The sequence below is a fragment of the Fusarium solani genome, assembly GCF_023522795.1.
Source record: "Fusarium solani strain SB1 chromosome Unknown bctg00000009, whole genome shotgun sequence".
Taxonomy (NCBI): Eukaryota; Fungi; Ascomycota; class Sordariomycetes; order Hypocreales; family Nectriaceae; genus Fusarium; species Fusarium solani.
Genome location: NW_027072144.1, coordinates 3,149,308 through 3,172,302, shown reverse-complemented (window position 1 = coordinate 3,172,302; position 22,995 = coordinate 3,149,308). Strand labels below are relative to the sequence as shown.

The window sequence follows — 22,995 nt, the reverse complement described above, 5'->3', positions numbered from 1 at the left end:
AAGGGCCCAGTCAAACTATTTGACATGAAATTGATGTTCCCATTAGTATTCCGATTTACCGCAAGTCGTCTCCTCTGGCTCTGCTCCAACCGATCAGCACTTCATCACCACACCAGAGCCGGGGCTCTTTAGGCTACTCCCTCAGGCAAGGCGGTAGACAAACCCATGGCTTCGTACAACAAGGAAGCAAAGGAGCCGGTGTTCTCATCTACGCCAAGGAGCGGCTCAATCAGCATCGAAACTACCAACATTGGGGTTACAGACGGCAGTCATGATGTCGACGACCGGGCTCCACAAGTGGTCGACAACACCACCTTGGCCCCCGGCCTTCGGACAATGAGCCGTCGAGATGCCATCTTTGTGCTCTTGACCAACCAGGTCGGCCTCGGCGTCTTGTCACTCCCCGGCGTGTTAAAAACGCTTGGTCTGGTCCCGGGTACGGTCGCGATCATCGGCTTGGGCTGTCTTTCCTGGTATACCGCCTTCGAGCTCAAGCTGTTCTACGACCGCCACCCGCATGTGCTCAACATCGTCGACATGGCCCGCATCGTCGGCGGACGAGGCTTTGCATGCGTGGCGGCGTTCGGCATGATCCTCCTGGTCGTCATGACCGCCGCGTCAGCCTCTGTGACCTTCTCCGTGGCGTTGTCGCTGCTCAGTGATGATGCACTCGGCTCGACCGCATTCATCGGCATCGGCTGCATCTGCTGCTGGTTTCTCTGCATCCCTCGCACAGCAAGGTTCGTCTCGCAGAGCGGTATTCCATCATGCATCAGCATCCTGGCCGCTACCATCGTCGTGATAGCCGCCTTGGCAGCCGGACGGCCTGTGAACGCCCCGGCCGAGTGGAGGAGAGCGCCTGTCTGGTTTGCGAAACCCTCATTCAGGGACGGTCTGAACGCTTGCCTCAAGATCTGCTACGCCTTCTCCGGAAATGTCAGCTTTGTGTCTTACATGGCTGAGATGACCAACCCGCAGAGAGACTTCGGCGCCGCACTGGCCTGGCTCGAAGCCAGCTCCATCGGCTTCTACGTATTTGTCGCAGTATCCATCTACTGCCTTGCCGGCGAGTATACGGCATCGCCTGCGTTGGGGTCAGCTCCTGGGATACTGGCTCAGGTTGCTTACGGACTCGTCATTCCCTCTGTGTTGTCGAAGGGCCTTGCATTCGGCCACACTGGAATCAAGTTTGTCTACGTCGAGGTCATGAAGCACTACAAAATTGCCCATGAGATGTCGATCAACACGACCAGGTCATGGTCAATTTGGATGAGCATAGCCACGGCGTTTTGGACGCTATCCTTCGTCCTGTCGATTGCCATTCCCGTATTCGACTCCATCGTCTCAATGACCTCGGCGGTCACAATAGCTTGGTTCTCGTTTGGGATTAGTGCTATCTTTTCCCTTCACATGAATGTCAAGTTCTCCAGTTGGCAGAACGCCTCGTTGACTCTCTTCAACAGTCTTCTTATCATCGGTTCGCTATTCCTCAACGGCGCAGGCCTGTGGTCTTCAACCACGGAGCTGAGTGGCGCTCTAGCTTCTAGGGGTAACGCCGTCGGCTAGGGCGACGCATTCTTGCGGTCTGTCACCGGGCTCATAACGTGGTCCTTGGCTTCCGCCGCCTTTCGATTCACTTGAAGGGAGCGACAGGGACAGGATACAGTTGTAGAGATAGAAGATCCTCTCTACTATTACTCTCATACGGAAGGAACCTTCGATATGGTATGATATGATAGTAGAATGAGAGCCGTTAATTCACGGTTGCCTTCGTTAACAGGCTTAGCAGAATGATCCGAGTGTATCATTGCGTAGAAGAGACCTTTGCTTCGCCTATGGTAATAATCAATAACGTCTATATTCCTATGCAACCGTTACGTCCTTGCTCCATCTACATCCCTACTGTCTACTATGCTGTCTTCATCATACTGTGTCTCAAAGTTGCTATTATCCTCCTTGAATAATGGCGGCCTGGTGCGTGGTTGAATAGAGTACGTTGATAGAAGAGAAGGGTAGCCGGGACAAAGACTGCGCACTCACTCATCGAACTCATTGCGTACGTGTGCGGCAGTCCAGTGTCATTACTCGCATGGACGGCAGAGAGCTATAAGCTGGATAACTCGGACGGCTTACTCTGAGTCAAGTGGACGGCAGATTTCGAACTCCACCAGCAGATGGACTTGCTCCAAAGCACCTGCTTTACGAGTAGCGTTCGGCAATTCCGCCAGGCACAAGTACACTGTCGGCAAGGACTGCTTACGACGCACTCATCCATGACCGGTACGCACAAGCCTTGAAAGTCTTCGTCAGCGAGCGGCTAATTTCAGCCAGTCCTGTACTGAGAAGTCACTCCTTCCTCAATCCACAGAAGGCTACATAAGGTGGCTGTAGTCCTCGGCTCGCTTGGGAGGTTCAAGCTCTCCAAGTTAAACAAAGACCTACAGACTGAGTAATTTGATTCCTAGGTCGGCCGCACTGGAAATGTCGCGAAGTGTTTTGGACAATGGCTTTCTTCGACCTATGCTCACTCAGAGTTCCGTCCTTCTGGGTCTTGTCTTTCTGCTCACAACAGTACGCCAGACGGCCCAACTGCCCCTGTATCTGCCGTAATAACCGTTTCCATTCTACAGGCAGGACTCGCGTTCTTGGCCTTGGCCATTTATCGCATCTGCTTCCACCCTCTTGCTGGATATCCCGGTCCAAAGCTTGCAGCATGCAGTCAGGTGAGCCGGAGCCAATGCCTGACCAGGCAGACCAGATGCTAATCCAGGACGGCGCAGCTCTGGTTCATCCGAGCGTGGGCGGGAGGAAACTATCCATTCGACATGAGGCGGGCGCATGATAAATACGGCGACGTGGTCAGGGTTGCACCCAACGAGCTCAGCTTCAATACCCCGCAAGCCTACAAAGACATCTACGGCCACGCCATCGAGGGCAGGAAGCCATTCCTCAAGAGCAGAGTCTTTTACGATCGAGGTCCCCTCCGTCGTGCACCCGGACATCGTCTTCACGATCGATCCCGAGCAGCACCGGCCGCAGCGACGATCCCTCTCTCACGCTTTTAGCGCGAAAGCCCTGAGAGAGAGCGAGGACATCATTCGGGGCCACGTCTGGCTCTTCGTCGAGCAGATTGGCAAGCATGGCAGCCCGGGGAGCGGAGGCGTCGACATGTCGGCTGTGTACAACTGGCTCACATTTGATATCATCGGTAAGATGTGCCACTGATGCGAGGAGCGAAGGGCTGACAGCCATAGGCGAGCTGACGTTTGGAGAATCTTTCAGGTCTGTCGCCAATTGGAAACCAGACATCTACGTCTCGCTCATCCTGGAATTTACGAAGCATTTCACTCTGCTCCAGGTGGCCAAACGACTATCCGTTCCCGAATCTCTTCTCTCTTGGCTCATGCCCAGTGACCTTCAAGCGAGCATCAGCCTTCACGAGAGGCTGACGAAAGACAAGGTGGCCCAGCGGATCGCGATGAGCAATTCAAGCAAGCGTGAGGATTTCTTCGCTTACATCCTCCGCCGCGGCAGCTTCAACAAGGACCAGCTAGCGGAGCAGGCCAAGATCTTGCTGCTGGACGGATCGGAAACGACGGCAACCTTCCTAGCCGGTGTGACTTGCTATCTACTAACAACGCCAACAGCGCTGGAGAAGCTGCAGCGCGAGGTGAGATCGTCCTTCTCGTCCAAGGATGAGATCGATGGAGATTCCACAAAGAAGCTCCCATATCTTCATGCCGTGGTTGAGGAAGGCCTCCGTCTGTTTCCTCCAGTTCCACTAGGCCTTCCACGGACCTGCCCCGGTGCGAAGGTGGGCGGTTACGATGTCCCGCCTGGCACGGAAGTGTCAGTGGACAACTTTGTCATGTCTCGCGATACGCGAAGCTTTCCCGACCCAGATAATTTCCAGCCTGATCGTTGGATCGGGCACGGTTCTGGGTGTATCAAGGAGGCCAGCCGCCCGTTTTCTCTTGGGCCTCGTGCCTGCTTGGGCGTCAACCTGGCATACCTTGAGGCCAAGATGACCCTCGCCGCCATGGTGTACTCGTATGACTGGGAACTGGTCGATAAGAATCTGGATTGGCTTGGGCAGGTGAAACTGCTGACATTCTGGCGAAAGCCGGAGCTGCTGGTTCGATTTCATCCCTGCGGCGCTCTTGATGCAGGCGACTTGAAACGAGAAAATCCAGGCTCTTCCCATGAGTTGAACTAGGATCAGTAAGATTTTGCAGCTGCGTTACTCGCTTTTGCCACCAGACATTGCTTGAGACAGGACAGCGTTGAGACAGTGTGGCTGCCTGCTGCAGTTGCCATGCCCGCTGGAGGCGGATATCTGTTGTGGGGTTTGAGTGTGTGGCAGAGAGACAGCGACACGGGTTGCGCTAGGCCCTGAGGGAGTTGTGTACGGGGAGTCGAGTTGAATGTAACCTTGAACTTATCCCTCGGTTGCTATGGTGGCGGACTTCGTTGCATAACATAAATCAATGTTGTTGGAGAGATTCCCATTGTGATCTTTGCTCGGCTCAAAAGAATCCTGTACCCGCTAGTCACGTTGAGCAAGTTGTCGAACTTCGCCATCTTGGGCTTTCGGATTTTTACCAACTATTACCATTCTAACTGAGGCCCAGTTGAGGAAGGACAAATCGTTAAGATACGTGATTAGGAACTCGTGCATAGAGACCTAGCGTCTATGATCCCCAACTCCTTCTTTACATGAGACGCCTCACTTCGATTGTCATAGTCTTACACGACGATTTTCTGCCAGACACGTCAGCCATCCACGTAAGCTCCCTTCACCGTTAACATCCTCTGGGTCAGAGGTACGGGCAAATCTCCACGTTCATTCCACAATTCCTCGCCTTGTTATCATTGCATTGGTTGAGCCAAGAGCGAAATTTTTTCTAACTGAACTCAAAAAGGTTGCGTTACGAAGGAAACAAGAAGCTCTGGATCAGTATCTCTATCGTGATACCGTGGTTGCGTTCTGCGACAGTAGACAGGACGATGCAACACTAGGCAGGTGATACAGAGAGATGCGGAATGAAGGGGCCAAGGTGCGTAGAGAAACGGTGAGAAAGATGAAGATAATGCGGGCGATAAAATGCGGGCGATAAAAGGTGAGTGACAAAAGTTGGTGATAAAAAGTGAGTGATGAAAAGCAAGCCTTTAGAATGGCACTATTAGAAGTACTTGGGTGAAACCAAACGCAAAAATTTCAGTGCCTCACTGCGATTATTTGAAATGGCTCTAGTTCAAGTTAGAAATACCTGTTGCAAAGCAAATATCTTAAACCAGTAGTTGTTTGGGGACTTTGATAGACCACGTAAGCCGGATCCAACTGATCCTCTGGCCCGTAAGATAAGACAGGCTAGCGAGATAAAGATTAATGGGACGCCAGCTTATCATCAACTTGAAAGCCTAGTGGCGGTTTCGAAGAAGGACGGACGGTTTCAGGTTTATTCATGGATCCAAGGCTACCCTAGACCGTGAGTACCGCGTGTCTCGGTCTCTTGCTAATTTAACAGCCATTTAATATAGTAAGATAGAGGACGTCTGCTTCTAACTATCATAAAAAAAAAAAAAACTCTTCGCAAGCGTCGCATCACGCGCCACATTAGAATAATCTTCGCATTTCAATTCGATTCTGAAGGTGCAGCAGTCCTGTCGTAGCTCTGGCGCTGAAACAGCCACCCGGAACTTGAATAGCCTAGTGAAATACTACCAGACAAGAGTGTACTACCAGACAAGAGTAGTGACCAGCTACTTCAAAGGCTTGAGGCCATTTCTCTTCATAGTGAGGTCGCCTTCATGTTTCATGGGTACATTACCAACCGTCGTTCATCGACTACTGCACCAAGATTTCAAACTCCGCTCCCAGTGTCTCGAACCTCTAGAGACCGGGCATTTTGTGCTTGTGGATAAGAGTCAATCAATAGTTGCATGAACAAGATAGCCTCGTAAGAAAAGCATAACGCAGTTGAAATTGACTAGCCCGCGACGAAACCCCACGATAACGCAGAAAGCGACAGCCAAACCGGTCCGTAATCAGACAACTGCATCTCTCACCACGGGCGCAATAGTTTATAAGATGTGTTCCTGATCTTCCAAAGTGAGCTCTGTCTTAGGGTAAGGGGCCATGGACCGCAGCAATTATACGATGATCGACAACGGTCAAGGCTTGACCGAAAAGTCCCAGGGGTCTCTGAGATCAATCACCAGGTGGAAGAGGCTGAAGTCTTTTCTTCCAAAGTCATCTTCAAAGTCGGCTACTTACTTTCCCGTCCGTAACTGCAAATCAATCCAGCCCGCTGGTGAGCACACGGCGGATCTTGGACCAGGATCCGGCTCTGACAATGAGGAGAACGTTGATAAAGCAGAGGCTCATTCTGAGCCTTCTACAAGCCCCATTTCCATCTTATTTACGCATAACCAGCCCTGTCGTGAATTTGGCGAGGATGAAGACTTTCGCTGTTTGTGGCTGGCCTCGAGCGAAGAGGACGACGAGGATGATGGCATGGATGAAGATGAGATATCTGTGTCCTCATGGACTCGGCCGGTGTAGAGTACCTTGTGCCCTGTTGGTTTGCTCTGTTGAGATCGCCATCGATCTATCCTACCTAGGAAACCTAGGTCGCAGTGGTTCATGACAGCCAAGTTTGCAGTCCGGTAATCAATTTTTCGCGTAAATTCAATGATCCGTAATGGCTTCTATAGGAGGGCTTGAATGCTGGCAGAGGTGCTAGCTGTGATTTCGGAAACAAAAACATGGTCAAAAGTGGCTGTGTGCTGGGAGTGGTGAGACTGCGTACACCCGGAAACCCCCTCAGCTTGGTTCCCGTGATGCCGGCGTTGCGGTCAAGTGAAAGTCCCTAAATGGCCATCGTCATTTTTTTTTTCTTTCTTTTTTTTCCTTGCCAAATTCCACGTTTAGGTTGACCAAATAGCCTTGGGCTTAGCATAGCGTCTATGTCGGATCTCAGAACAGCGCCAACATTCTAATCTTGCCGCCGGCGTTGTTCAAAACGGTCTCTTATTAGCCAAGCCATTTGGACCTAGCCGCTTAGCTAAGACCGAATTGACCGTCTGTAAGTGCTAATCATGGGCTCTGGTTGCCGCTCACCCGGTTCTAAGTTTCAGTCAAACTCCTACCTGTCCCTTTTCTCAAGCTATCGCCTTTTAGCATCGAATAGGTGTTTGTCCCGCCCAGCGACACCACAGCCTAAAAGTCACCGCCGCCGCACATCTTGCTTGGGACCGTCCGACTGATTGGCACTTTTACGAAATGGCTGGACCTCAAGTCAAGCCTTGTCCCAGGAACCCACAACCCGCTCAATCTCTTCAGAGCATGGCATGCCAGACCGCCACAGCGAAGGGCTGGCAATATGGACCTCTTGATGCAAAGAATAGCCAACAGCAAATCCCGACGTCTTGGAATGGAGTGGCCAGCCCACCGACCCATGGCCGCGCGGGGATGGCTTCCAAAACGAGTTCCCGCTGGGGAGACTGCCGCCCGGCCGTCTACGTGCGTCAGCAGTTGGAACATCACTCCTATTTGCCGCCACTGCCAACGGGCCCCGCCCATCCTACCGGCTTGGTGGTCCAGAGACAGAACCAAGGCGAAAATGGTTGGGTTACCTGGTATGGGGCCCTCTCCCGCGGCCGTAGGAGGAACCTCTTGGCCGCAGCAAGGTCAACAATCATCTCAAACGACAGCGTTGTGCCTGCCCGGGGAATCGAATCAGATGCCACAATCTCTGATGAGTGGCCCAGCAGGAGCGAATCGAATGCCAGCCGGCGATCAAGCCAAAATAAAACCCGGACCAGCGGCTCGTCCGACTCGAGCCGCATATCCCCACCAACGAGCGATGATGTCCATTTGGCGCACTGGAAATCGTCAAAGCAATCAGCCGCATACGAAGTTCAAGCCGCCACCCGTAACGCACGGCAATGGCGCGGATAAAAACCAAGCGTCGAGGGTACCGAATCGAACGGACAGGATCTCGAAGGTGCCCTTCAGTCAAGGGCGTCGATTTAATCAAGCTGGGCCGAGAACAACTTTCCCTGCGGACTTAGAGCGGGTAGTGATGGAACTCCCTCCTATTAGAGAGTGCTTTCCCGATGTTTTTGGGAATATCGACTGCGCTTCCGCAAACCGTTGAGCTGGGTCGGGATAGGGTTCTGCACTTTGTAAAATAGTTATAACATTATAATACTCACTGCTTTAATCGCGTACCTCTTTGTTTCTGTCTGACTCTGCGACTAAATATGTCCTAATGCGCCAGCTCCTTTTTCTTTTCTTTTCTTTTCTACTCTGTTCTTTTAATTGTTTTTGTTTTTCCTTTTTTTTTTTGTTCACTCCCCCCGCGCGCGAATCTCTATGGACGTTTTATCCTTGAAAGCTCGTTTGCATTACCTATATGGCTTACCGTCCGGCACCTATCCCGTCATTCTATCGCCCTATCCCTCCACTATCTTGCAGTATTGAAACAGAATGAAATGTGGTTGCCGTTTAGGATTTAGTGCTTAACGCGAGTACTCAACGGTCGCTAACTGGAGTCCCTGACGTAGTCAATCCTGGCTCCTTTCGGGCTCGCTTCCATCAATGATCTTCTCGTCTAAAGGCCCTTGGCTCGAGACCGTCGGGCTACTGTGGGACTGCGACGACATGTGCTGGACAGCAGTGTAGGCGAAGACCATGGTCGACGCAAGAGTTCCGCCAGCACCGAGAGATGTGGCTCTCAGAACGCAAGCGGATGTGTCCCCTGCAGCATAGAGACCCGGGATGGCCCTCCCATCAGACTGCAAAACCCTGCCGTGCTCGTCCGTCAAGAGTCTCTTTTTTCTTCCACCGTCGCTGGTAGAAATCCGAACGGCATAGAACGGAGCGCGCTCGATGGCTCCCATGCAGGAATTCGGCGCAACTCTAGGGTCTCCCATAAACCTCTGGTAGTCATCGTCGCCTCTTTTATGGTGGATATCCGTTCCATAGCCGCACATTTCGTTCCAGCGCCGGATGGTGGATTCGAGCGCTTGCCTTGCGATGCCCATTTTGTCTGCCAAGGCGCCAATAGTCTCCGCTTCCAGGAGGATGCCCTTGCTAAGAGCTTTTGTAATGTCAGTCCATCGATGGGTGCCACCCAGCGTATACCTCTTTCGATAGTTCTGGTCCAGAACTAGCCAAGCCCTCGCATCCTGGGCTAGACGTGCGTCGGCTCTGGCGCGCATGGACCTGGCTGCGTCGCCATGCGGCTTGGACTCCGCGAAGAACCGATTGCCTTGGTAATCGACGACGATGGAGAATGGCTTGGAGATCTCAAATATCGCGTGAGTCGTTCTGCCCGTGCGTAGCCCCTTCATCGTCGGGGTTACCCCAACCTCACGCGTCACGCACGCCTCTGCCCCCATACCCTGGCACAGGGCCACCACATGCCCAATGCTGTCTTTAGGATCATCCGTAGTGTTGCCTTCGTTGCCGCCTGATGGAAATTCAACATCCGAAACTCCCCGGCACTCATCGAAGTCGCTTGTGGCCAGAAGCACGCCGCGTAGTGCTCGAACTTTGAAAGTCTCCTTTCCTTTCTCGAGCGAGACGCCAACGACCGCGCCATCCTCATGCCATAGTCCAACAAGCTCCGTCTCGGTGTATATGTCGATGCTCCCGTTATCTCGGCAGATAGACAAAAGTTGCCCAACAAGCGACCGCCCCATTGATGCCGGGCGTTTGAAGTAGAGAGAGCATAGCCAAGACCTCAGGCGCATTCGGCTGATCTTGAGGAAATCTTGGAGAGATGCAAACGGGCGTGTCAATATACGAAAGTCCTCGAATCTGAATACCAGAGGCACCTCACCCTCACGGGAGAGGTATTCCCCTAGTGAACCTAGAGATTCTATGTCGAAGATGGCCGGATCGAGCGTACGGCCGCCCGCTGGCAGTGCCCCATCCAGCTCGGGTTGATGATCGGGGAAGCTGGAGCGCGCTTTCATCCACCTAAACCCGCGGCCACGTAGAAAGTCAATCATCTCGGGCCCTTTGGTCAGAAACGCGTCTATGCGTTTCGTGACTGTTGTGGGCAAGGCGCCGTTGCCGTGTTCATCGGACATCGCAACAGCATTCTCGACATATGCCCTAGCCTGCAAGGTGCAGCCTGTAAGCTGATGAGGCTTCAATATAGGACAGGATTTGACAGTCCGATTTCCCGGCATCCAGATCATTCCGCTTGCCAAAGCTGTCTTGCCTCCTAACGCTTTCTGCCTTTCAACCAGGATGGTCTTGAGCCCTCCGGCTGCTGCAGCACCAGTCAGACCAGCTGCACCGCCACCGACAATCAGCACATCGCAAGTTACAACTTTCTCGGGCAGCTCGTGCATTGCTGTAGTGTGTCGATGCTATTCCTTTCGGGGTAAGGGGTGATGAGATGATCTGTTGAGATTTCTTGTGGACGTATAATTCGAAACAACACGTTTAAATCAGGTGGGATAAGAAGAAAAGACAGACAGACTAGTACCCCCGCTGGGAGCCATAACCCGCAGATCATGGTACGCGATCGACTTGACTCAATGCCTCTCTCTCTCTCTTCTGTTTCTCCTTTTTGGACGCCTTCCAAGACGTGCAGGGCCAACTTTAGACTGGGCATTGAAGAAACCTTGTCAAGAGGCACACAGACCACACTACACAGCCACCAACCACATGGCCTACGTCGTTGCTTCGCGAATGCGTATGCCTGGTGGTCGATATTTAACCGGTATAAGTGTTTCTCGGCAAGTCACATGAGTGGAGCTTATAACTGGCGAACCCAAAGCGCAACATCGCCATGATCCTTGGCTGAACCTCTTCCGCCGCTACTCCTCCTCCGCATATCAGCCACACCGCAAAACCCATGAAAATCCTTCGACGCTCCCGGCACAACTTGTCTTATACCAACGTACATCATTTAGAGAAGAAGGCAAGCGTAGCTCTGGCCCTCTGCTACTCTGCTCCCGTCTACCTTTCCGAGCCAAGTGGAGATGAGGCCACAACCTCAGCCGTCGTCAACGCTACCGCTGTCGCCACATGATGGCCAATTCAGCAGTAAGAAGGAGACCACTAGATACCTCATGGCAATTGGCTGATTTCGGCCACAGAGAAAAGGCATCATTCGCTGATGGAGGACGCCGACATTGAAGTGTGTCGAATTCTTCAAAGTTTGGCACAACAGACTTGCCCACAAGGGCCACGGGACGAGCAGCGGGCACGAGTAGCCGATGGGAACCCGAGTTGGTGGAAGTCAGAGACCATGAAAGGCGAGCCCGGATGGAGGCGGAAGCAGCCTCGACTGGCCGATCACTTGTACTACGAAATGTTCCTGCGGCTTCAACACAGCGTACGATAGTTTTCTAAACGAACAGTCTTCTAGATGCCGTGCATGGAATCAACATTACCTACCAAAGCCTCTGGTGCATCAATTAGACCCTTTCTTTGACAAGGGAACTGTCGGCAGCCGCTTAGAGATGAATGTAGGCTTCTAAGGAACGGCCTACAGGCATAAGACACGTCGGGTAGAATTTCGAGCATGCCTTCCTGAACAGATTGACGTCCCCATTCTCCAAAAAAAAAAGGCCACATGGCTATAACTCTGCTCTCCTTCTCATGTTGCGATACCCTAAACTTAGCCAGCCGTTCCCTGCTTTCTAGTACTGCCAGCCATGTTTGCTTCCGCCGGGGCAGCCAGGAGTCCCGTAAACGCCACCAACCATCCAAAGAATAACATCAACAAGCCACCAGATTCCGCCGCCACCAAGAGTGAGTAGCTTGAAGACGGCCAGAGGCCAATGATGTGCGTAGAACTGATCTACTCCAAACGAGCCCAGCAGAAATGAGAGGATCATAGCTGTCCGCTCTTGCTGGTAACACTTGGCGGTGGTGGGGCGCTCATCGAAACCTCCCCACGACCTCTTTGCCAGGTCGAAAGGTTTCACACCCGCTGCCACGGTACTCTGTCAGCGTCGAGGATACCAAGCTCTGCACCTCCGACTCACCGAATGTAGCGTATGCCATAGTACCGGCCAGGACCATCGTCAGATAAGCCCCAAGAGCCAGCCTCCAGTGTCGGCGCACAAGACAGACATCGCCTTTCGCCGGGTTTTGCGCGACAACCCTTCTCGAGACCGCTGATTCGGGATGTTTATGCTGCATTGGGGTCGAGAAGGAGGCTGGTGGTGGGGTCGGAAAGTTTGAATGAATGAATGATGCGATGAGCTGAGCCGAGCGTGAAAAGTAGAAGCAGGGACATTTCCAAGTTAAAAAGACAAAGAGACAGCAGGTAGATAGCTCAGGTCACATCAAGTAACATATGACCTAATAAAGTTTACCCTGATAGTGATCTAACATAAGACGGAGAGCTCGGGCATCCGAAAGATCTGTTCCGTAGATGGGGGTCATGCGTCAGATATTCGCCCTTCGCCTCACATGCAACATGTCTCGCTTTAGCTCAAACAAGATTCCGCGGTAACTGGATAAAAAATACACTAATGAATGTTGAGCAGCGCCTGGGCCGATATCGGCTCTACGAGTCAACCTTGGTGAATACTCACGGACAATCAAGCTATGGACTTTCATAGTTATGAGCACGGACATTTTCCTCTTCCTACCAAAAGTCTCTTAGCGGACCCGTTCCTCGGCTAACACTGCCCAACCTTATTCGACTCTTACATCGAGAAGCTCGACATGCCGAGATATGCCATATGGCCTCTATAGAAGGCGGATCGGATCCGGCAGCGCGAGACTGACCTCGTCCTTTGTATCTCTATTTTGATTGGCCATAGCACGTCCTTTTATTCCTCCAGAAGGTTGTGTGGCTTTGCCTCAAGTGGTTAGTTGATCAATCATCACCATCATCGTCGTGGCCGTGGGTGGCAGGCGTAACGTCAAGAAAACGATTAACTGCCGAACATAGCCGCCCACAATTAGGCAGCTGATAAAGGACAGCCTATCCATACGAGCGTACTTAACAAAGAGAGACGGGAAATCCAAGAATAGTATAAGAACAGCATTAAACCTCTCTAAGCGATATGGAAACCTGGACCTCGTGTATTTGTGATCAAGGATAATGAAACCGATACTTAGTCTCTTCTCTGTTTCCCTTGTCAGCGCCGCCTGCACCCTCGACTATGCCATCTGGGTCCCTCGTGACGGGGACACATTTGCCCAGGGTGTCGGGCAGGCTCTACCCGGTTTCGATTACGGGGAAGCCGAGGCACTTAATTCCGGTGTTAACATAAACAAGATTTACCCCGGAAGGACATACAAGGTCCCTTATGATGCCAGTATGGAGATCGTTCCCCCAGCTGCATGGTCAGGCGACTGCCCTAGGACCCTGCAGCTGAACCAAAATGCACATTCAAAACAAGCAGGTTCGCCTACTTCTCATGCGGTGAGCAGAGGCAGCCTGGATTCGACGGCCACATCTACAGGACTTGATAGTACGGCAAACCCATCAAAGACACCGACCGAAACGGATACTTCTGGAGATTTATTCAGTATCAGCTTACCCGGGAGCTTGGAGCCCACAGGCACCCAGTCGACCACCCCAACGACGGATGCCTCCACTCCCGACTCTGCAACAACGGCAACAGGCTCTCATTCTATACAGGAACCGGCGGCAACAGGCACCGGCAGTCCGCTCGTGTGCTGGAAAGAAACCCACCCCGAAGCAGGAAAATTCAGTTCAAGCAAGGAGTCCAGGGTCGATTTCATAGAGTCGTTTTGTAAGCGGCTCGACACTTTCGAGATCACCGCCCAGCATCCCATAGAAGAGGCACCCTACGATGACGTCTGGATCGGGATGCAGATGCTACCGTCCTGCCCGGACGACGCCGTCGGACCAGGTCATAGCAATACGTGCCGTGAGGTTCTAGAAAACATCAATGACAAATGCAACGAGGCGGGGGGCGTTTTCCAGACGGAATGCATCTTATATTACTTTGTAAAGCTTGGGACGTAACCGAAGCGGTCGCCGAAATCGGCAACGGCGAGGGGCTCCGTCCATTCTTTGATTCTATACCCAATGTTAGTTGCGGGCCTGGGAGGTCACATCCATCGCCAGACATCTCAGTAGGTCCTGTACAATTATTCATTACAAATAGGGATAAATACTCAGCTACTATGTGCATCAATCGGAGACGCCTAGCGGACTTGGCACGGTTCGAAGTCGCAGCCAGGATGTTGCTTATCGCCGCCGGCAGAGATAGAAGCCGTTCCAAACTCCGAGAGATCCTGCACTAGCCGCTGTGTTAGCCGAAGGTACGTGCATGAGCAAGCAGTCTTAGTTTCCTAGATATAGTGCTAGTTTGCGAGAAGAACAGAGTTCAAAACACGCTGCCATCGAGCGTATGCCCTGACTAGTAAAGAATATTACGCCTGCGAGGTCTGCCCCGCCCCGAGGCCACATGAGGTATATGAAGTCCTATCCAAAAGAGCAAGCCGAGAAACCCTCTGGTGATGACGATGAAGGCGAGGGCCTACAACATATTAGGACTGCCATGCAAGGCTCAGCGCTCCGAGTAGACACGCTCAACAACGTAACTTCGCCGGTTAAGCGACCCAGCGTGCATCATCAGTGTTGGCGATCTAAATCACCTGATCTTAGCTGCTAACTTTGACTCCGACCCCAGCGTTGGCCCCGATTTGTGCCTTGGCTTCGACTTCGGCCTCTGTCTTTGGTGGCCTTCTGCGTGTTTAAGTTTAGAGCCTCTTGTTTATAATCCGAATCCGGATCCACGTTTCCGATATATACTGCTCCTCAAGAACGGAGCCCAGACAAGACTATGGAGTAGGCAGTCTCGAACACAATGTCAGTTCATAGCAAATCCACACGTGATGCAGCTGTGTGCATGCCGACCTTCCCCTTCTCATCAACGATCTCTTTCTAGAAAAGGCGGAGGAGAGACTTATAATGCGTCCAAGTCCATTGCAAGTCAGTATGGTGCCAGAAGCGGACTATGAAAGGACCTCTGCTACGCCGGAAGGCCGTTGCTGGCTGGGTGCCCAAGGTCTCTTTCGGTATCTGTAAATACCCTCTCCATACAGGAACAGTGCGAGTTAGCATGCGGGTTACCTTAACTCATCCGCTACAGCACGCCCTAGCCTCAGGTTTCCCATATACTGTGCTCGAAGGTGATCCAGTAACACTGTATGGGACTTTTAAAACTTCACTGACGAAAACAGAAGTTTAAAATCATGCGCTCATTGCGGCGGCAGGCGGACCCCATCTACGGGACGCTACGGACGCTACGGACGCTACGGACAGATGACCCGACTCAAATGCTGTTCTAGACAGTACGCCAGATATAGAGCGTTGTATAAAGTACGGAGTATGTAGCAGCCTCAAAGACCTCGTATCCGAAGCAGCCAAGCCTGAGCAAACGTACCACGAAGCATTGCTCTACTCCTTCGTACGTACATACGTCATCATCCTGGGCAGGCCTCTACAGTGACCGCGGGCGACTCTTCAGCATGGGCCCAACCGAGGTCATAGTCATAACCGCGATTTCGGTCATCTTCTGGGTTATACCCGCCATACTGGCCGCCCATATACTCTTCGTCAATGCCGCTCACAAATGGCCGCGCCTGAGGGTAGACATTTGCCTGCGAAGCCTTGCCATTATCGCTACCCCGATACTCGCCCTTTGCTGGCCCGTTGTTCTCGTATCATCCTGTTCAATGTGGCTTGGTTCCCGCGCGCTTGCTTCCCACCACACCTGCCACGGAGGAGACGGGAATGCCCGGCATTCTTCGACTTGGTATTACTCAGCCTGGGCGCAAATTAAAACAGGATGCAAACGCAAAACATACACGACAGAAGAAATCCCGGCAGGATATAGAGTGGATGTGGAAAATCAGGCTGCAACCCATCCCCGGCTGAAAACACAGCCCGAGCTTGTCCGCACCGGGAATGGGCAGAATACAGGCATATCCAACCATGCTTCGAGCCATCTCAGCCTTCAAGTTGAAAGGATAAATGGGATGGGAGTCGCACAGTATGCCCACCGGTCATGCCAGACAGATCAGGACACATCACCTCCAACATATCAGATGGCTTTGGAAGAGAGTGTAGATAGAGCCGCAATCCCGGATGGACGGATGCCTCTGCCCGTCTATTCCGCCTGACATATCTCACTCTTCACGCTCACCATTCCAATTCAACAAAGCGAGTTGCTCCAGAAAAATACACGGGAAGTGCATGGCATAGGGTTCAGACGGTGACCTTAGAAAGCAGCAAGGAGGTCCCGAATGAGCTTGATTGATCATGTGACTGGGCCTAGTCGCTCGTCGGGGCAGGAAAGGACGCAGTAGGCGAGAAACGCAATGGAGAGAGATGGCGATGATGATGAGCGACAATCAAACTGACTCATAAGCCAAATCATGATGTTAACAACTCGATTGCGAACCCACGGCGACGCTGTAGTCTCCCCCATGTACAATAACTAGTATCCTTACACCAGTCGTGTTACGCTTCATAATTCAATGCATCTCACATCTCAAGATACTACGGCCATATACAAGCCTCTGTTACATCAGCATTCTCCGCTGGTATCAATGGTTGCTCGGTTTATCATAAATCTAGTATGATTTTTACATCTGTGGGCCAGTAGTCGTACTTCGTCGGATGGTAGCTACTGTTCTTTGTTACACTCACGCTTATCAGTCCAAGGCCGTCTACGGATCATGTATTTGAGGCCAATATCTTACTAAGCAGCAGCCGCCATAATCCGAATTGATGCTATAACCATCAGCTTTCCCATCAAACCTATGCTTCACAGCTATAAACTCCAAAGTCTCACCTAGGTGCACCTCTTGATCCGTGCACAAATAGGACCCAGAAATCTTCTCAGCCTTTCTTCGTCACAGCCAGTAACACTCCCTCCGTCCCATAAACCAGATTCACTATACCAGCCTTGTATCCGACCACCGGCCACGCACTAACGAACATCAAGTGGCAATAATGAAAACTGGTGAGGCCTCAAAGGTGGGACCGAAGCTCGTGTCCAGCACAACGGTCTTCCACAAGTTTCCTTTCTTACCGCCTGAAATAAGATGCCGAATATGGCGGATAGCTCTGTGGGAAGCAGATGTGTCGGTGATATCTATCACGGCAGACGATGCAAGCCAAGCAGACAACAGTCCCCCTCCAAGGTGCGAGGTTGTCCAGCAACCTGGAGCATCTACAGTGGCTCTAGCATGTAAAGAAGCGTCTGTTGAGTGGACCATGATCAGCTGTTACTTCTCGGAGTACTTTCCCGTCAATTTGTGCCTCCAGCGCACAATATGCCTGCTGCAGGGCATTCCACACTCTTATGTGAAACCAGCAAGGGGACTCCATCCTCATGGGGGCATGATATCCCGTATACAGCATGTTGCTTTTCTTGTCCTGCCGAATGTAAACTTGATGGAGATTTTTGCCGCTCTTTCAAATTTCCGCTACCTCGAAACAATCACCGTCATCATTCCTCCGTGCCCCATCGAGGGCGTAGGACACTTGGATCGTCGCGAAGTTTCACAAATCGCACGGGCCCTTGCAGAATTGGCGGATGAGCCTGCCCCTGGCTCGCAGGATGGCAAGTTTGGTCATGTTGGGCTGCTTTTGAGGGGAGATCCACCAAGCCAGACAGTGAGGGTTTTCTACAGCCGCAGGGATGCGCCCCGAGTGAAGCTTCTTACACCACGATGCAGCGAGCCCTCCTTGCACGATCCGACGCTTCGGAGCTCGTCGACAGGTTTCTCACTCATTCACTATGCATAACCCGAGGCGTCTTATTGAATGCCTCGCAGCCATTCCGGGCGCCTCAATGAGGGAGGACGGCCGCGGACAGTAGTGTACCACTGCTCATGGTACCGTCGTATCTGATAATGCACCATGGGATTTTTTTTTTTTGCATTCGAAACAAAGACAATGGTCGGCCAGTATTGACTAGTCGGCAGTGTGAGGACTGGCCTAGAGAATGTGACAGAAAGGCCATAAAACTCTCGCCTCGCACGGGTGTATAGTTTAATGTAATATCCTCAAATGCATAAACAGAAGGGGGGCTGCAGTTGTCATTTTCGTAACTTGTCGTGTTGTTACAGTATCTTACGCCATCATACCAAGCGCATCTATCTGCAAGGGCCCATCGTCTCCACGTTCTCCAGCACCTTGATCCCTAGCCGAAAATGGACCAAGTCGTCCGGCGCGTCTATTTTTGGCTTTATTTATAAAGCAGACCGTCCAAGTAGGCCCTGACTTCTCATGCAAATAAGTAAAATACCGCGCCACAACTTGTGAATTTTCGGCGGCGCTCGGGAACCTAAAAAGAAAAAGAAAAAAAAACGCCCGATCAACCTAGTCTGATACAGGGCGATGCTCGAGGCCACTCCCTTCCCTGAAGCCCATCATCCGAACGTCATGGCCTGCTCGAGTCGTGCCGTCAGGTTGCAGGATTCAATCTCCAGCTGGGATCAAGATCTCAAAGGGATTCAGGAGCCCGATGCTGCGTTTCACGACGAGTTGGCCATTCTTCGCGATCGTTCGAGGAGAAGATTAGAACAGTTTGCTCTCGACCCTTCTCAAGATGATATATCGCTAGTTCAGCTGGCACTACTTTCGGATGGCCGACAAATCAAGGAACTAGAGCTCAATCACGCTGCCACAAGGGCGCAGAAGCAAGAAGCCTACGATCACGGAATGGAGGTACTCGTGGGAAAGATTATTGGGGATCTGATCAACCTATTCAGCCTTTCAACGATGCAGAGATTGGCTTCAGAACTGTTTTCTCCCAATGGAGACCAAGGGCATATCGCTCGCCTCTCTGGCGACTTCAACAAGCTTTCCCCTCCAGACCAGCCGGATGCAGCAGCCGAGGAGTTAGTTTTGCAGCCCAAAGGCTACCATACAAGACACGCTGGCAGGCTTCGTCCGATGCCGTTGCCATCGGCTGACTCGTCCGTGGCAAAGTCTGGCGCGGTAGGGATTTTACGATCGATTCTAGGAATTATGTGACTGACTTTGTGTAGGTCAAAAGAAAGCAGGACGCCAACATCGGCATTACCAGAGACAAAAGGCGCTGTCTGACGGTAGTGAAACGGGAGCCCGAACCCGAGATTCCGAGACCTGCTTTTCTGACCTCAACCGAGCCACCCCTTGCCGTAACCGAGAGCTTATACCAGCATGATGACAGACAAAAGGCCATTATCAGAAAGAGGGGCCGCACGCTTACGAAAAAGAGCGTTGAATTCGGAGTATACGGTCATACCGCCTGTGTCCTAGTCTACAGGAATCCCATCCGCCACAAATGGGTCTGTGCAATGCACATTCCGGAAGGCCAGGATGTTCCAAGCTTGGATGCCATTGTACGCTTCTCTCTATGCCGTCTCAGTACCTCGTCTAATTCGCAACAGGTGGCGGACCATCTCAGGTCCGAGATGGCGACGGAGTCCCAGCCTTCAATAGAGGCCGGTGAATAGCGGCTCAGGATAAGAGCATGGACATACGGCAGACTAGAAGAGTTCCCAGGCGAACGAATAGAATAGAACCCTTCGTCCTCGTTGATAAATGTATTCGATATTTATCTCCTGCAAGCTAAACTTTAGAGGTCTAAGGAACGGCAAGATGTAGTTTAGATATCGAGTTCGCCCTCTTCCTTTCTCTCTGCTGTCGTTGGGACATTATCAGAGGCAAGCTGTGTCTCCCCCGTCCGCTGCGCGTCCAACCAAATGTTCAGCACAACTCCATGCAGGGCGCCTACACCGTGATCCTCGTCGTAGCGCCTTGGGTCAAGGAAAAACCTTGCCAACTTTGGCGCCAGAGAGCAGCTACAAATGTCAGGTGGCGCACCTACGACTCCAGTGATCCCATCTCCCGTTACTTCTCCATCAACGGGAGCCCGCTGAACCCTCGAAGCCTTGACCATGCCGTGCAAGAGGCCCGTCCTCGAAACACCGCCAACATCGACACTATTTCATGTTAGGTTATCGTGCATATCATCCCGCCTCTGGCTCCCGGAACATACAGGGCTTGCGGCTTATGCATTGCACTGTCCGACCTGCCTGGTGAGGCTGGAACCATGCTCTATGCCAATGCTTCTACAGCACCACACAATAGCAGGATTTAGATGATTGCTGGGCATGATAGTGAAATACAAACTGGCGAGTCGGTAGCTGATATCATGCTGTACCGGGTAGCCTCCGATGTTCTCGTCTTCTACGCACCACCCTGCGTGGTGGAGACTGCTGGAACTCATGCGACAAAAATGCCCTTTTGACGGGCAGGTGAACTCGAAAGGCTTAACACGACAGCCCTCAGATGCCTTAGATGCTAGAAGAAAACAGATGTCGCGTAATAATGTACGTCCAAAAATGAAGATTCCGGGGCGAACATGGCGAGTGGCAGGTGTCTTTGGGATTGGCAACCGTCCTAAATGGGCTGGCCTATCCTCAGCCAATTTCCCAAGACGGTCGAGATCTATAGCTTCTGGAGGCTGCCCAGCTGCGCGGTTCCTTCTTCTCAGCTAAATACCCATATACAATTGCAGGACCGCAGCTGTTTAGTTTGCAGACGACCGAGCATCTCACAGCAGCCTCCACCTCATTTTCCGATCACAGTTATGTTCCTCACCCGCTTCAAGCTGATCTCGTTGCTGATCACGCTCCAAAGCGTGTTGAGTCTGGCAGAGCCCGATGTCTTGCAGCGACATCAGCTCGAGCCTCTGAAACGCGGCACCAGCTACGTCAACATGGTCTATTTTGTCAACTGGTAGGTTATGCATGACTTGGGCGTCACGTTTAGGGGGGACATGGGAGCGAGAGGGATGGAAGCGAGGCTAACAAACTACCCATCACAGGGGCATCTACCAGAGGGATTATCACCCTCAAGACCTCCCGGTCTCGCGTCTGACGCACATTCTCTATGCCTTTATGAATGTTCAAGTGGATGGGACAGTGTATGTGCTTATCGGTGAGGTGTGTGTGTTGCGGATTGCTAATTGCTATTCTGTCAAAGCTATACAGAAGATACCTACGCCGATCTCGAGAAGCATTACGCAGGCGATTGTAAGTAATCCTCCCTTTCCCCTGTCTCCCCTTCTTCTTCCCGGCTTGCCCCCTTTTGCTGTCTTCCAATGTCTCACTATCTCTTTCTTCAAATTTATTTTCACTTTCGTTTTTCCACGTCTATCACAAAGGAAAAAGTTCCCTTTTCGCTTACATGTCCCCTCCGCGCTGCTCAAGCTTGGGCCGAAGGCAACGATAATGCCTACGGATGCATCAAGCAGCTCTATCTCCTCAAGAAAGCCAATCGAAAGCTCAAGGTCATGCTCTCCATCGGCGGCTGGACCTGGTCCACGAATTTTGCCGCGGTCGCAGGCAGCACCACCACGAGAGCCACCTTTGCCAAGTCTGCAGTCACCCTAATGAAGGACTGGGGTTTCGACGGCGTCGACATCGATTGGGAATACCCAGCCAACGAGGATGATGCCACCAACATGGTCCTCCTCTTGAAGGCCGTACGAGACGAGCTGGACTCGTATGCAGCCGAGTTTGCCTCGGGCCATCGCTTCCAGCTTTCCATAGCCGCCCCAGCGGGATTTGAGCACTACAGCAAGCTCCACTTGGCCGACCTTGCCCAAATCCTTGACTACATCAACCTGATGGCCTACGACTACGCCGGATCGTGGAGCACCCACACCGGTCATAACGCCAACCTCTACGCCAACGACGAAGAACCCGATGCCACCCCCTTCAACACCGATGGCGCCGTCAGAGCTTATCTTGACGCTGGTGTACCGGCTGAGAAACTCGTTCTCGGGATGCCCATCTACGGTCGTTCGTTCCAGGGAACTGCAGGACTCGGTGAACCATTCGTCGATGTGGGCTTCGGCAGCTGGGAGAAGGGCGTCTGGGACTACAGCGCCCTGCCCAAGGACGGGGCTGTGCCGGGCTTCGACCCCGCGGCCCATGCGCATTACAGCTACGATGCCACTACACGCGAGCTCATATCCTTTGATCCGCCGGAGGCTGTGCAGCAGAAAGTCGCCTATCTGAAGCAACTGGGCTTGGGTGGGGCCATGTTCTGGGAGGCTTCCGCCGACAAGAGCGGATCGGCATCGCTCCTCGAGACGAGCTTCCAATCGCTAGAGGTGCTTGACAACACCGACAACTGGCTTCACTATCCAAACTCGAGGTACAGAAACATCGCTTCCGGTATGGAGGAAGGGGCGTCCTGATCGGCGAGCCAATCACTATGTAGGACGGGATGTCGAGATTCGAAATGCAATGCTCTTGGGAAAGCTGGGTAGAAAGGCAAACGCTGAGTCATCAATAATACACGCAAAGTGGCGGGCAATATCCACGCTTAGAACTAGATCTAGATCTAGCACACCATACAGAGTATCAATATCAGAAACGACGGCACGGTGACGTCTCCAACCCCGCTTGTGATTTCGGCGTTCGTGTTGTGAGAGCCAGCCCGGAAGCATCATGATTTCCTAGGGCTGTCTAACTCGTGCTAGCCTCACCAATTAGCGATCTTCTTACCAAACTTGATAAGGACATCAAACAAGCGCAGATGAAGAAGTCATTTGCCGACGTCCGCCTGCCAAGACGCGAGTGGTGGGTCCACCCCGGAGGTTGGACAACGATTTTGTCCTTTTCGGCCTCCAGCGTACTGGCTGTGCTTCAATACCCTTCCAATCCTCCCCGAATGCTTTCGGATCTCCTTTGCCTCAGTAATACCGTCCAGGAGTCAAGGAACTTGTCTGAGGGCTTAGATCAATCGATCCCATCCAAGAGTAAGTGAACTCGTCCGAGGGCCTATATCAACCAAATTACCGATCTCATCCAGGAATCAATGGATTCGTCTGAGGGTGTCGCATAACATCCGTGTGACCGGATGTAGCTTTACTATCCGGTTTCACATCTGGCCTGTCGCATAATCCTAACGAAATGAACTTATATAGCTATGCCCGAACACATGGCTGTTCGGTTTC

General features: G+C 52.2%; 10 protein-coding genes across 10 annotated transcripts; 7 read left to right on the top strand and 3 right to left on the bottom strand.

Annotated features, from left to right (window-relative positions):
* Positions 1-165: 165 nt before the first annotated feature.
* Positions 166-1,566, top strand: MRS44_014035 (uncharacterized protein; the record flags this gene model as incomplete). Its single annotated transcript, XM_065617470.1, has 1 exon — positions 166-1,566. The coding sequence occupies one exon, from the start codon at positions 166-168 to the stop codon at positions 1,564-1,566; it is 1,401 nt and encodes a 466-aa protein (XP_065473542.1).
* Positions 1,567-2,713: 1,147 nt separating this feature from the next.
* MRS44_014034 (uncharacterized protein) lies at positions 2,714-4,216 on the top strand (the record flags this gene model as incomplete). The annotated part of the gene is made up of 3 exons (XM_065617469.1): positions 2,714-2,723; positions 2,885-3,208; positions 3,255-4,216. 3 exons carry the CDS (start codon positions 2,714-2,716, stop codon positions 4,214-4,216), a joined length of 1,296 nt encoding a protein of 431 aa, XP_065473541.1.
* Positions 4,217-6,139: 1,923 nt separating this feature from the next.
* On the top strand, positions 6,140-6,565 carry MRS44_014033 (uncharacterized protein; the record flags this gene model as incomplete). Its single annotated transcript, XM_065617468.1, has 1 exon — positions 6,140-6,565. One exon carries the CDS (start codon positions 6,140-6,142, stop codon positions 6,563-6,565), a length of 426 nt encoding a protein of 141 aa, XP_065473540.1.
* Positions 6,566-7,285: 720 nt separating this feature from the next.
* Positions 7,286-7,963, top strand: MRS44_014032 (uncharacterized protein; the record flags this gene model as incomplete). The annotated part of the gene is made up of 1 exon (XM_046279219.2): positions 7,286-7,963. One exon carries the CDS (start codon positions 7,286-7,288, stop codon positions 7,961-7,963), a length of 678 nt encoding a protein of 225 aa, XP_046123505.2.
* Positions 7,964-8,571: 608 nt separating this feature from the next.
* On the bottom strand, positions 8,572-10,371 carry MRS44_014031 (uncharacterized protein; the record flags this gene model as incomplete). The annotated part of the gene is made up of 1 exon (XM_065617467.1): positions 8,572-10,371. One exon carries the CDS (start codon positions 10,369-10,371, stop codon positions 8,572-8,574), a length of 1,800 nt encoding a protein of 599 aa, XP_065473539.1.
* A 1,299-nt stretch (positions 10,372-11,670) lies between these two features.
* MRS44_014030 (uncharacterized protein) lies at positions 11,671-12,175 on the bottom strand (the record flags this gene model as incomplete). The annotated part of the gene is made up of 2 exons (XM_065617466.1): positions 11,671-11,963; positions 12,019-12,175. 2 exons carry the CDS (start codon positions 12,173-12,175, stop codon positions 11,671-11,673), a joined length of 450 nt encoding a protein of 149 aa, XP_065473538.1.
* A 913-nt stretch (positions 12,176-13,088) lies between these two features.
* On the top strand, positions 13,089-13,982 carry MRS44_014029 (uncharacterized protein; the record flags this gene model as incomplete). Its single annotated transcript, XM_065617465.1, has 1 exon — positions 13,089-13,982. The coding sequence occupies one exon, from the start codon at positions 13,089-13,091 to the stop codon at positions 13,980-13,982; it is 894 nt and encodes a 297-aa protein (XP_065473537.1).
* Positions 13,983-18,419: 4,437 nt separating this feature from the next.
* MRS44_014028 (uncharacterized protein) lies at positions 18,420-19,477 on the top strand (the record flags this gene model as incomplete). Its single annotated transcript, XM_065617464.1, has 2 exons — positions 18,420-18,977; positions 19,028-19,477. The coding sequence occupies 2 exons, from the start codon at positions 18,420-18,422 to the stop codon at positions 19,475-19,477; spliced, it is 1,008 nt and encodes a 335-aa protein (XP_065473536.1).
* A 152-nt stretch (positions 19,478-19,629) lies between these two features.
* Positions 19,630-20,078, bottom strand: MRS44_014027 (uncharacterized protein; the record flags this gene model as incomplete). The annotated part of the gene is made up of 2 exons (XM_065617463.1): positions 19,630-19,966; positions 20,023-20,078. 2 exons carry the CDS (start codon positions 20,076-20,078, stop codon positions 19,630-19,632), a joined length of 393 nt encoding a protein of 130 aa, XP_065473535.1.
* A 538-nt stretch (positions 20,079-20,616) lies between these two features.
* On the top strand, positions 20,617-22,870 carry MRS44_014026 (uncharacterized protein; the record flags this gene model as incomplete). The annotated part of the gene is made up of 6 exons (XM_065617462.1): positions 20,617-20,765; positions 20,854-20,952; positions 21,012-21,061; positions 21,200-22,210; positions 22,519-22,797; positions 22,851-22,870. The coding sequence occupies 6 exons, from the start codon at positions 20,617-20,619 to the stop codon at positions 22,868-22,870; spliced, it is 1,608 nt and encodes a 535-aa protein (XP_065473534.1).
* Between the last annotated feature and the right edge of the window lie 125 nt (positions 22,871-22,995).